Genomic DNA, 13894 nt, shown 5'->3' on the forward strand with positions numbered 1-13894 from the left:
CTCCCACCATCGGTGTTTTGGGAATACTTGGTAACCAATTGCCTCTCTACCTGAGAATATGGATCTTGGATTTCTGCCAATCTGATGGCTGAGTAGTTTCTCTATAAAGTTTTACTTCGCATTTCTCTTAGTTGGAATGAAGTGAGCGCATTTCTATATGTTTTAAACCATTGTCACTTTTGTGTGACTGTCTATCCATATATTTTTTCTGTCAGGTGTTTGTTTTTTTGGCCCCTCAAAAAAAAAAAAAAAATCTAGGACCTTATTATCCAGTAGGAACGTCCTTTGTAATACAGTGTCAACCACTTTGTAATTTAGGGATCGATTTAAAGAATGTCTTACTAGTGGCAAAAACGACAGAGATAGTTTCTTATTTTCTGAATTACTGTGTAAAGACTTAGGCTTTCAGTTTATAGTAGTGTTGTTTTAGATATAGTTTTAGTAACTAGACTCTTTGTAATACTAATACATTCTCTTTAAGTTAGCAATATTTTAAATGTTACCTTTTAGTTAATTGTGGGACAAAGAATTCAGATAGAAAACCTTAAAGGAAATAATTATATTTCTTACACTGTTTGACTATTGAAAAGTCAGTTGATACACTCCTCAGAATTTGAGATGTTACCTCAGCAGATCCCTTCTGCTGTGTCTGGTGCCCCCTCGGTTTTGTTAGATAGCCTGTTACTTTGTTATTCTTCTGTTGTAGAGCATCTGAAAGATTGTCCGGCCTTGTGCTGTAGACTGAAGTAATAAGAATCAGTGAGTTAAAAAACTAGAAGTCTTTGAAAACATAACTCATAAGATGTTGCAAGCAAATTTCTTTTCATACTTTGCATTATTCATACAGAAGCAGCTGTTTGGTTTTTTTTCCCCCCCAACCTAGCTTTGTAATGAAATTCTCAAACAATTAAGCATCTTTTCTGACAATCAGTTATTTTTAATGTAATTTCCAATTTAAAAATCAGGTATTCTATTTTTCTAGAAGAACCTAACAAGACAAGTGACAGCAGTAACACTAGTGCTACCACTACCTCCATCCAGCCTAATCTGGAAAACAGTAACAGCAGCAGTGAACTAAACTCTTCCCAGAGTGACTCTGCTAAGGCAGCTGATGACCCTGAAAACGGAGAAAGAGAACCCCATACACCTGTCTCTATTCAAGAAGAGATAGGTAAGAGGACATGTCATACATTAAAGGAAGCTTTTAACTTTTTTTGATTTTTTTATTATTATTCTTTTTATTTTTATATATATAAAAGTTTGGTGGGGTGGGGAGAATTGGATTTTTTTTTTAAGTACAATTAGCATTCACATTCATTGTTTTTGTTTAAACAAATACAAAAGGATACAAAAGAAAAAATAGAAGTCCCTTTTCACATATCCTCCCCAAAGGTAACCACCACCAACAGTTGAGTGTGTAATATCTCAGATCTTTCTCCGTACAGTTATATTCTTGTATGTATGATTATAAAAAAGTGTTACTGGGTGGTTTTGTTTTGTTTTTTCTTTTGTTTTTTCCATAAATGGGGTCATTTTGCATGTATGATTCTTTATCTTGCTTTTTTCACTTAGTACTATACGTAGGAGATCTTGTCATGTTTTAGATGGAATTTATTCTTTTTAACTGCTGCATGGTATTCCACAATATGGATGAACCATAATTCATGTACTGTTTCTCTATTAATGAACATTTAGGCTGTTAACAGTTTTCTTCATTATTACAAATAGTGGTGCTTTTTAACATCTTCAACATATATCTTTGTGTACTTGTGCAAGTGTTTCTGGAAGGATAGAAACAGGAAATGGGATTGCTGGAGCAAATGGTAGGTACATTTTAAAATACTGATGACTGCTGAGTTGAACATCAAACAGGATTTACACTAGTAATTCATGTACTTTCCTATGTTCCCATACCCTTATCTAAATTCAGCATCATCAATCTCTTACATACTTGTGAATGGTGAAGAGTATTTTCTTTAAAATTTTGCACTTTCTGCTAACTAATGCAGTCAAGCAGCTTTTCACATGTTTGTTGAATTTTCTGTGAATGGCTTATATCTATTGCTTATTTTTTCCTACTAAGTTTTGGTATTTTTCATAATGAATTGTAGGAACGCTTTATGCATTATGGCTTTTAATCTTTGATTTTACATACATACATCTTTTTCATATAGTCATTAATTATTTTTAATGTTTTGTATGTTTTGGAAAATTCTAATGTAGCTTATCAGTCTTTTTCTTTAGAGTTTTCTAGGTTTTGTGTCTTACTGAGGAAGACTGTTCTTATCCTAAGAATATATTTTATTGTAGTTTCTCATAAGACTTATATAACTTGCTTTTAGTCCATCTGGAATGTAATTTTGTGTATGATATGAGGTAGAAATTTGTTTTAGTTAGGATTTTTCTCTATTGCAAGTGACCAGCTGTCTTAAGGTATAAGGGAATTCATTATTAGCTCATGTAATTGTGACGTCCAGGCCATCGGCAGACATAACTGGACCCAGGTATCAAAACTTTTTGTCTTCCTCTCTCTCTCTCACCTTTTGGATCTACATATGTTTGTATGTTTACTTCACTCTCCCCTAATGCATTCAGGCTTTGTCCAAGTGGCAGGGAAGATAGCATCAGCAATTTGTATCCATATCTTTCCAAGGTCTGTGACCCAAAGGCAAGCCCCCTACTCCTGCTCCAAATCAAAAGTCCTTGAGGAAGGAGTTTGAGTGGCCTATCTTGGATCATATGGTTCCTACCCCTGTGGCCAGGGCAGGCAAGGTATTATGATTGATGGCTCCAGCAAAAGTATGTGGTTGGAGGGGATAGAATGGTTTTCCAAAGAGAGGGGGTTGCTGCAAAGACAGAAAACAGTGACATCCACCAGTCCACCTTTCGGTAGTTCAGCACACACAGGTGTACTGAGTATTTATTTCCATGTTTATAATTCAGGCTTGTTTTTGCCTAACATAATGTAAAGATCTCACCCACAACTGAAGACTTTTCTAAAACCTCTTCCCCCAAATTACATATGGTAATTGTATTTGGAGGCCAATCTAGGATTTCTGCATGTTGGGCATTAATTACTCTTGATAAGATCTAGATGTGGCTCATCTGGATTTCACAGTCCATGAGCTAAAGCATAAATTTAACCACCTGTGACACTCATCATCCTGGTAGTAGAGGGTATTCTTTTATCAGTCTGGCTGGCACTGGTTGGAGAATGACCATAGATGAGAGGGGAAGGAGGGCGTGGGAAGAGCCCCTTCTGGGGGTCATTCTGTGTTAGAAGCCTCATTCCTGCTGGCCATTGTTGGGAAGGGTCCATAGGGACTGCTGTAGGATTGAAAATCAAATGTACCAGTTTGGCAGGTTTGGAGTTTCTTTGGCACTTGGACCCTCTTGTGGGTTCCTCGGTACCCTGCTTAGTACCTCGTACTTGGAATCATGGATTAGGTCTTTGAAGGTAAACCTTCTCAACTCCCCAGCATGTCTGCTGTGCAGGCCGGTATCCTTAACCCTAAAATGAATGGAGTTTATCTAGGTATCTGCCTCATGTTACCATTAAACTGTGAGTGATCTACCGGGGCTGAAGCACATCTTTGAACTGGTTCTTCTTGGTTTAGTCACAGCTGATGAAGCGAAACTGAAACAACTTGAATTTGTAAACTGGGTGTACCAGAATAATAACCAGAATGGGAAAAATTATGGGTCAGCAACCTGCTAGAAACTTAATCTCTCTCTTAGAAAACAAGGGCTGCATGCGTATTGCATAGCAACCAAATCTCTTGAATAGCAGAGTTATAAACTATTGTGCCCAGCTCAAAGATGGGTGGTGACCACACCACTTTGAATATGTGTCACTTTCCACAATCCTGGCAGTAATCCAGTCTCATGCCTCAGGCACCTCTTCTAAGTCTTACATTCCTGGCTTTGACCAGTAATTTTTCCATTCCAGTTATCATTCCGGTACACTCCTATTTTACGCATTTGGGTCTGTTCCTATGTCGCCAGCCATGACTGAATTGGTTCAAACCAGTTTGAAGTCCTGGGCTGGGGCAAAGCAGATCTGTACTGAGCCTCCAGGCTGTATCACAGCCCTTATAATGGGAGGAATTATAGCCTTGGACAGAGGGTATTATTCTTAAGAACCTGCTATCTCACCCTTTTGCTCTTTCTTAGCTCCCTTCAAGTCTTACTCCCTGGGAATGAATTTTCTGCCTCCTTGCTCTTATTTGCAATAAACTTAAAACTAGTTATCTTCAAAGTCAGTTCCTACCCCTTGGTGACCCCACACATGTCAGGGTAGAACTGTGATCCGTAGGGTTTTCAAGGACTGATTTTTCAGAGGTAGATTGCCAGCCCTTTCTCCTGAGGCACCTCTGGGTATATTCTACCCACCACCTCTTCAACCAGCTGTGCACCACTCAAGGTGCTCCGCTTACCAAGTGGCAAAGGATTAACTCTCAGCAGTATTGCATCATTGTCTCTAAGTCTCGGGTGGTCAGCGTCACTCCATTTCTGCTCTCGGAAAGTCCAGCTTCATCCTCTGCTATCTTTCTTGTTGGATTTCACCCCTGGCCCCAAGAAGTAGCTGCTAGGTTCAATGTCCTGGCATTTTGCTACACTCAGTCCATCTCAAACTCCAGCATGGGTGGACTTCATGCTGACTCCCAGGAGAATAATTGTTAATCCTCTGACCAGCTGCTTTGCAATGTGTTCAACATTGAAGTTTACTAGTTCCCAGCCTGGGATGGCAAAATACTCAGTTCTCTCATCCCATCTTGAATTAACCAGTGCCATATTTGGAGGTCAGAATCTTAAAATACCAGATTGTTTAGAATGTATTGATTGCAGGTGATAAAAGTCCATCTCACCCTTGCTTAAAACAGAAAAGGAACTTTGGTGGCTCATCCACTGAGGACATTCAGAGGCAGTTGCAGCCTCGGCTGCCTTTGTGGGTCCAGGGAAGCAAGTGAGCTCACCCGCAGCTCTGCTCTCACTGCCCTCTCACGCCTTCTCCATTTTCCGTTCTCTGCTGGGCCTCTTGTCTGCTGTTAGAGTTTTCCTCAATGCTGTGGGAGTAAGAGCAGCCAACCCCTAATTTACACCCTGCCTGCTCACTAACACAAGAAGCAGAGGCCCTTTCTTCACTTCCAGATTTTAAAAATCGGAGTAGGGTGTGAGTGGCTGGGGCTGCGTAGCCAGCCCTGGGCTATCACTGGGGCCACCCCGTGGAGCTCTCTGTTGGGTCAAGCTGGGTGCCATGGCCCACCCCAAGGGGACAGAATATTTGATGTGTGGCTTTGGCAGAATCATATGATTGAAGTGGGGAAAAGCATATCCCTAAAGGAAAGAAAAGGGGGTGCTGAACAGAAAAAATTAGTGTTTACTAAATTATCTTAATTTTTTTTCCCCAAATCGATAACCAGTTTCCCCAATCCCATTTTTTTCCCCTCTACTTACTTAAAATGCATCTTGATGAATATATAAAATATGCTATCTGTCCTTTCTTTCACCAGTGCCATACTATCTTAATTGTAAAAAGCCTTTAGAGGGAAAAAGGAAAACCAGGTCTTGTTCAGCTGTCTGACTAACAGAAAATGGACAGTGATACAGCCCTTTCTGAAATCAAAGAAATATTTCGTCACAGTGAGGCTCATGGGTATAGAGCAGAAATCACTCCTGGACAGCAGAATACATCCCTTTAAAAATTAAATGACTATGGAAATGTGAGAAATCTTTATTAGAATAAAAAACTAATTTCGTTGATTTTAAAATTATCTAGATTCCTTAGGGGAAAATTCATTTGGCATTTATGTTTATAAGCTCACATCTATTAAGTACTTAAGCAATTTCAATGGAAATCTTTCTAAAGTTAATTATAACCTTTCTTTTTTATCCAAAAATCTATATTGAATGTATAAGGCAATGTTTTATTAGTGTGTTTTGAGTTACTATCTTTGTTATTTGTGAATTTCTGTAGTCCCCTCCCATTGACTAATATATGAGCTTGGAAACCAGATAACTTGGCATGTTTAACTTACCTGTAAAATAATGAATGACTCACAGTAACGTTCTGACATTCTTTCTTTTAAATAATGACATTTGTTTTGGCTATTCAAGGACTTTTTTTCCTGTTAATTTTCTGAATCTTAGATGTGCACTGGAGGTGAGTTGGCTAAGTGAGGTGTTATGGTTTATGAGTTACTCACCTGCAGTCATTACTTTGTGGCTTTTTTATTTGGGAATAGGTGAGTACAAATCAGAGAAGTCTAATGGCGAAAGAAGTGAGTCTCCCGGAGCTGGAAGAGGCGGATCTGGTTCAACGCGAATTATCACCAGATTACGGAACCCAGACAGCAAGCTGAGCCAACTGAAAAGCCAGCAGGTGGCAGCTGCAGCCCATGAAGCAAATAAATTATTTAAAGAAGGCAAAGAGGTGTGTGAGAAAGAACCAGGTGGAAAGCCTTTTGAATTGTGTTTTCCCCACTTCCAAGAGTGTAGACGGTAACAAGAATAAAAGTTAGGTTTATAGTATATAAAAAGTACTATTAACACACACAAATTTCAGTCCATGCATTGAAATACTATGAGTGCTATGCTTTCTTTCTACCTGATCAGTTTTATTGTATTCGATTCTAAAGCGATAGAACCTTCGTTTTCATGTATGCTGATGAGTGGGCGGCTGGTGGTTCAAACCCACCAGCCCTCCTTGGAAGAAAGGTTGTGCAATCTACTTCCGTAGCGATACAGCCTCGGAAACCCAGGGACGGGTCACTATGAGTCGAATCAAATCGATGGCAGTGGTTTGGCTTGGTTTTGGAATGAGCTTGCCCTTTGTTGGCTTTCTTAGAGACCCATAGCTGATTCAGTGTGCAGCTCTCGCTCTTGTCACCTCAGTTAACCTGCAGCCCAAAGGTGGCACTTCAGTGCTTAGAGCAGCACTTCCTGTCCGCTCTGACGGTGGACAGCAGGATTGAAGCTCCAGCTCATGTCTCTCCTGCCCAGCTAGCCATGGGAGCAGAGTGTGGCTCTAGCTGGGTCTCAGACTTGAGAAGTATTTGCAGGGTAGATAATGCAAGAATGTACAAGCCCCCCCTTTAAAGTCAAAAATTGCTTTAAAGCAGTGGCATTCAAACTTCTTTTTTGACTGTGACTCTCAGTGAGAAATACATTTTTCATAGCAACGTAGCACAGACATTCAAAAGTTTCCTGAAATAGTATTTCACTTACCATGTGAGCAGCACTCTTACATCCTTGTCTAGTCTGGTCTGTTGTATTATATGTCATTTTGAAAAAGCCGTTTGAGACCTACTGTTGATTTCACAGTCCACCCAAAGGCTGAGATCAACTATTTGAAAACATTGTTTTAAAGTGTCCACAAGCTCTTATACTAAAGCTGGATTGATAAAAGGAGACGAAGAAGGTGTTTTTAAGTGTTGTTGGAGGTGGGTAGTACGTGCAGTGCCCTCCCTTTTCCCTAATACACATGTTATAGGCTTGAAATAATGATAGGTGAATGATTTACACATAATTGCTTGTGTATATATGAGAACCATGAAAATACTTCACCAGTGCCTGACATAAAAGGCACTTAATAAATGTTAAGTTTTCTTTCTTTTTGCAGGTGTATCTTGCCTGCTCATTTGTAAACTGTTAGCTTTTAAACTTCAGAAGTTCAGTCATGAGATGTATCTAGTAGACTTTATTTGGAGTAATTAATTACAAATTGTTGAATGATGTTACATCTTTGATATGAATCCTGGAGTGTTTCTGTTTTCTTTGTCAGGTTCTGGTAGTTAATTCTCAAGGAGAAATTTCACGGTTGAGCACCAAAAAGGATGTTGTCATGAAAGGAAATATCAACAATTACTTTAAATTGGGTCAAGAAGGGAAGTATCGAGTCTATCACAATCAGTACTCCACCAACTCGTTTGCACTGAATAAGCACCAGCACAGAGAAGATCATGATAAGAGAAGGCACCTCGCACATAAATTCTGTCTGACTCCAGCAGGAGAGTTCAAATGGAATGGTTCTGTCCATGGGTCCAAAGTTCTTACCATATCTACTCTGAGACTGACTATCACCCAACTAGAAAACAATATCCCTTCATCCTTTCTTCATCCTAATTGGGCTTCACACAGGTAAAGGCAACTAAGGTTAACTTACTGCTGTTAAACATACTTATTATTTATAAACGCAGGAGTGTACTTTTAATGTCTTTGCCACTGAATTGACCAAAGTCAGTTTGGTTGACAAAACAGCAAAGAAGTTAAGAGGCGTACATGTACTGAACCAGCAACAGCATTTGGGAGCTTTCTAGGAAGTAGTCTGTTTGAATCGAGTGGAAGCCAGACAGAGTTCCAGAACATTATAGAAGGTTTAAGCAGTTGAAGGACTAAATGACCTCTAGGACTCCTTCCATCCTTCACAATCTGTGATTCTGTGAGATGGAAACTTATAATAATAGTATATTTATACCTGCTTATCCTAGAAATAAGGAGCTCTGGTGGTGTAGTGGGTAAGGTATTTTGGCTACTAACCTGAAGATTGGCAGTTCAAACCCTCCAGCTGCTCTGCGGGAGGAAGATGAAGCAATCTATTTTTTTAAAAGATTTACAGCCTTGGAAACCCATTGGTGGTCACTGTGAGTTGGAATGGACTTGATGGCAGTGGGCTTGGTTTATTTTTGATAGCCTAGAAATACAGGTATTATAAGATGAAGTCATCGTAAATTATGCTATTGTGCTTTTAAACTTCAGATCAACTAAGTGAAATCATTTATTTTCTTCTGCAATATAGGGCAAATTGGATCAAGGCAGTTCAGATGTGTAGCAAACCCAGAGAATTTGCATTAGCTTTGGCTATTTTGGAATGTGCAGTTAAACCAGTTGTGATGCTACCAATATGGCGGGAATCTTTAGGACATACCAGGTGAGTGACTTCTGAGCCTTGTGAATGATGAATATTTGCATTTCTTTCAGAAATATTAGTCCCTAAGGTGTTTGACTGCTAACCAGAAGGCTGGTGGTTCAAACCCACGAGCCACTCCTTGGAAGGAAGGTTGGGCAATCTACCTATTTCCATTGTGATACTGCCCCCGAAACCCAAGAAGGGGTTGCTATGAGTTGGATCCGACTCGATGGCAATGAGTTTACTAATGAAAGTTAACATATGTGAGCGGCCATATTAAAGTCGTCTTGGCCTCATTCTCCTCCTTTTTAAGATATAAACGTTGAAGGCCCTTAGCATTTATTTATAGTATAGTATTGTAATGACCAAATGAGAACAGTTTTATGAAAATTAAAAAATACTTTCTAAAGTAAAAAGCATTTTTGCTCAGTTAAAAAGCACTCCCATTTTTGGAATATCTATCCCAAATGTCCCAGGTTGTGTGCTAGCTGGTTTGCATTCTTTTTCAGAGTTGGGTATCTGGCCTCAACTCTAGTTGAGTGTCCCACTGGACTCTTTGGTTCATGCAGCTCCCAAGTGGACCCAGAGCTGTGTGACTTCAGCAGACGGTTAAGGAAAAAGATGAATAAATGTGACTTGAATCTACCTTTTAGCCTTGATGGATTTATTTTAATTAAAAAGTTACTAGGAGCCCAGAAATGGAAATAAAAATACTATTACAAAAAACAATATGAACATACGCTACAAATTTCAAAAATTATTCAAGGGTATAACAAAAAGTAAGAGACATTCTACTTTCCCTGTCACTCTATAGGGTTGACTCCAAAGGTATAATTCTGTACTTCTTTTAATGTAAATATATTTTATGTTGACTTTACATCTGTGTTGTGCTTTATAATAAACAAGTTTTTAAGAAAAGTAACTTGCCTTGCCAAGTGACAAGACTTCTTTTAAGGCTTTAATAATACTGTGGTATGCAGATGACCGGGTACCAGATTATGGATGCATTCTGTTCCTAAGTGTGTTTTTAAGTCAAATTTGTATGTCACTTGAGCAGTTAGGTAGTTTGTATCTAATGTCGCTTAGTCAAATGTTTGTCTTAGTGTATAGTGTACTTTTCTATGCATAAAAAATGTTAAGGAAACACTTGTAGGTTCACTAAAACATCTTTAACATACTAACAGAATAATAATGTTTGATGTGCCTGCAGAGTAGTGCCCATTTGTTATTACAAACCCTAGTTTGTCCCTCGAGTTTTTAATGTAATAGGCTGTACAGGTGGTACGGAAAATGTTTGTAACCCAGGGACTGGCTGGAGGTGCAGAGATAAGCACATAGACTAATGGTACAGAGTAGAGAGTGACCAGCGTGCATATGGATATATGCCAGGAGTAGCATTACAAATGATGTATTAATTATTCAATAAAAATTGATCGGGCAGTTGGTAGAAGATTGGATTTCTTTGTTTATACCATACACAAATTCAATTCCAGGTAGATTAAATCCTAAGTATGAAAAGCAAAAAAAAAAAAATTTTTTTTGAAAAGCAAAACTTTAAGAAGAAAATATAGGAGATTGTTTTTTATGACCCCGGAGTAGAGAAAGGTCCTTCCTCTTTTTCTTCTCCACTTCCTTTTTCCTCCTTCCTTCCTTTCCTTATATGTTTTCCTTCCTCTCTTCCTTTGTTCTTTCTTAGTTGCTTTTCTCTTTCTCTTAATTTTTAAATTTCCTTATTGATTGATTCACTGTTTTCCAAGAAGTACATAAAGTAGCCATTATTACTTCCATAAAGTTATATATCAGAAAAGAAAGAATGCGTGAGTGAGTGTGTGTATACACACACTGTAAATGACTTTCCCTTTAAAATATTTATTATAATATGTGATACATGCATGTAATATATGTTATAATGGGTAATAATAAAATGAACACCTGTGAATTCACTATCCAACTTAAAAATAAGAACATTACCATAGTTATTGCTGCTGTTTTCCTCTGATGGTACCTTTCCTCTCATGTAAAGTAAGCGTAATTCTTTTTTTATTTTTATTGTGATTTGGGTGAAAGTTTACAGAGCAAATGCATCTTCCATATAGCAGTTCACATATACTTTGTCTTATGACATTGACTACAATTTCATACAATGCAATAGCTCTCTTCCCACTTCCTCCCCATAGTTACCTCTTCCTATATCCTTCCCTCCCATGCACTCCTGCCCCCAAGCTGTCTCCCTGTGCATACACAGCCCTTCTGTTCTCCCATGATTGATCTCTTCAAAGAATGTATCTACTTAACTTAAATGTTCAACCCCTGTGACTGTGTTTTGTTTTGCTGGAAGCCACAGTCATGGGTTCAATTCCAGACCTGAAGGACAGCTAGGGGCCATAGTCTCAGGGGTTCCACCAGGCTCTGTCAGACCAACAAACCTGGTCCGTTTTTTTCCCAAATAATTTGAGTTTTTTCCACATTGTTCTCCCTCTCTATGCAGGATCTCCTACGTAGATGCCGCTCCAAGTGGTTGACAGTGGTAGCTGGGCACCATTTAGTTCTTCTGGTCTCATAATCATGTAGGCTGAAGATTGCGTGGTGCACCAGTTACTTGGACTAATTGTTTCCATGCATCTTTGGTTTTCCTTATTCTTATTTGCTCTGGACAAGGAGAGACCCGTTGTTGCATCTAGATGGCTGCTTGCAAGCTTTTAAGATCCCAGTCGCTGCTTGCCAAAGTAGAATGTGTAACAGTGTTTTTGTGTAGTATGTTATGCTTGATGTCCTCTGCAACCATGCTTCTGAGCCCACAGGTCCAAGTACTCCCTCCCTCTGGGTAGCTGACTGTGGCCAAGAAGTAACTACAACCTTGTCCCTTGTCAACTCTGCTATATACCTGGACGTTCTCAAAGAACATACAAATACACTTGTAGAAACATTGTCTGACAACCCTATACGTGGTCATGGGTACACTCCCCCCTACATAGACATACCTGATAGTTAAACCTGTCCACCCATCTATCCACCCGTAGATTGGGTTTGCCTTCATTGACAATGCAGTACTGTATGTGCAAAAACTCTTCCAATTCCAACTCATAGTGACCCCTCCTTGGATTTCTGAGGTGATAGCTGCAGAAGTAGATTGCCCAGTCTTCTTTCCGACCAGTGGCTGATGGGTTTGAACCACCAGTCTTCTGGTTAGCAGTCAAATGCCTTAGGCACTACGCCACCAGAGCTCCGAACATTAGAAGGTTATTAATATCATCTTTGTTGTCTGTACTTTCCATGCACCTCTCTGTGTCTTCCTCTTCTTCAGTGCTACTGTGTTGATCACTCACATTTGGTGCATTGCCCAAATACTTGTCTCTACCTATGTCTCCTCCTCTTCCCTCCCACCCCTGGTAACCAACAAAGAAAGTGTCCTTCCATATATAAACCTTTCCTTGATGTTTTACAATAATGGACTAACAAAATATTTGTCCTTCTATGATTGACATATTTCACTTAGCATAATGTCCTCCACGTTCATCCACATTATGCAGCGTTTTGCAGATGTTGCGTTATTCTTTAGTGGTGCATAGTATTACGTTGTGTTTATGTACCGTAGTTTGATTATCCATTCTTCTGTTGATGGGCACCTAGGTTGTTTCCATCTTTTCGGTAAGCATAATTCTTAGGTTTGTGTTTCATCATACTTACCCTTTTACTGTATAGTTTTATCTCACACACACACATACACATGCAGTAAACACTGGATTATCTTTTGTTGTTTGCTTTTGAGCTTTATAGTAATAAATCATTTAAAAAGACTAAATCATAGCTTGGTTGAAGGTATTTTTTGTATTTTAATAAAATAAACCAAAAAAATACCAAACTTACTGCTGTTGAGGCAATTCCAACTCATAGTGACCCCTCCTTGGATTTCTGAGGTGATAGCTACGGGAGTAGATTGCCCAGTCTTCTTTCCGACCAGTGGCTGATGGGTTTGAACCACCAGCCTTCTGGTTAGCAGTCAAATGCCTTAGGCACTACGCCACCAGAGCTCTGAATGTTAGGAGGTTATTAATATCATGCTACTCAAAGGAGTCAAAGGACGAAAATGTTCCTAATCTCCTTAGAAAGAAAGAAGGTATTTGTCTAAGTTCATTATGAGGGCAGGGGAAAGCTTAGTTAAATAGGAATAAATAAAGTGTCTGTCTGTCTGTCGATTTTTTAAAGACATATTTCAAACCAAACTATCATGTTTTCTGGTGAAACCCTTCCAAGTATTCCCATTAATACTGAGGAAGAACAAGACAAAGGTGCCCACTGCCACAACTAACTTTTCCTAAAAGTATAGCAAGTGCAATTGGTGAAAAGAAATAAAATATACTGATATTAGCAAGATGCGGGCACAATTACTATGTGCAGATGATCCAGCTATATACTTACTAAAACAGAAAATTAACTAGAAATCTGTTAGAAGCAATATGAAAAGTAACTAAGGTGGCTGACATACTGATTGATAAGGTTTCATATACACAAACCACAACCATGTAGAAATGTAATGGGAGTTCTGAGTTAAAGTAACCAATTGAATAAACACGTTTAACTTTGATTCTTCCTGAACTCCACCAAAAGTACAGCAAAGAGATTTTTTTTTTTTTTTTTTTTTAAGGCAAAAGCCCACAGGATTGGGGAGAACAACAGTGGCTAGAGCATCAATAAATTGTGGGAGATAGATGGTGACCTACCCAAGAAAGTTGAATCCCAAATTAGCAAGGAGAGCTGAGAATTTACCCAGGTTACACAATAAAACCCTCCAAAGGTGCAAAAGCAGGAAGTTAGAGCAGTCTGCTTCTGAGCATATCTGGGCCGAATGGGCAGAACCGGCCAGTACACTCACTCAGGTGAGCCTGGCGTCTTCCAGGACTCGCTCATGGTCTTACCTATTGATTTCAGCAGAAGAGCCTCTTGTAAATTCCAGAAAGCTAAAGCCAGACTATGACCCAAAGACAA

General features: G+C 39.0%; 1 protein-coding gene across 1 annotated transcript in view; it reads left to right on the top strand.

The window, feature by feature from the left end:
* Positions 1-13894, top strand: part of BPTF (bromodomain PHD finger transcription factor) — a 172971-nt gene that overhangs the window by 99087 nt on the left and 59990 nt on the right. Inside the window, exons 8-11 of the mRNA XM_042783542.1 lie at positions 983-1171; positions 6246-6433; positions 7784-8139; positions 8798-8929. Coding sequence (XP_042639476.1) covers positions 983-1171; positions 6246-6433; positions 7784-8139; positions 8798-8929 — 865 coding nt within the window. The remainder of the gene's footprint in view (positions 1-982; positions 1172-6245; positions 6434-7783; positions 8140-8797; positions 8930-13894) is intronic.

Source organism: Orycteropus afer, unplaced genomic scaffold (genome assembly GCF_000298275.1).
Source record: "Orycteropus afer afer isolate SDZICR_OR568_19922 unplaced genomic scaffold, OryAfe1.0 scaffold00018, whole genome shotgun sequence".
Taxonomy (NCBI): Eukaryota; Metazoa; Chordata; class Mammalia; order Tubulidentata; family Orycteropodidae; genus Orycteropus; species Orycteropus afer.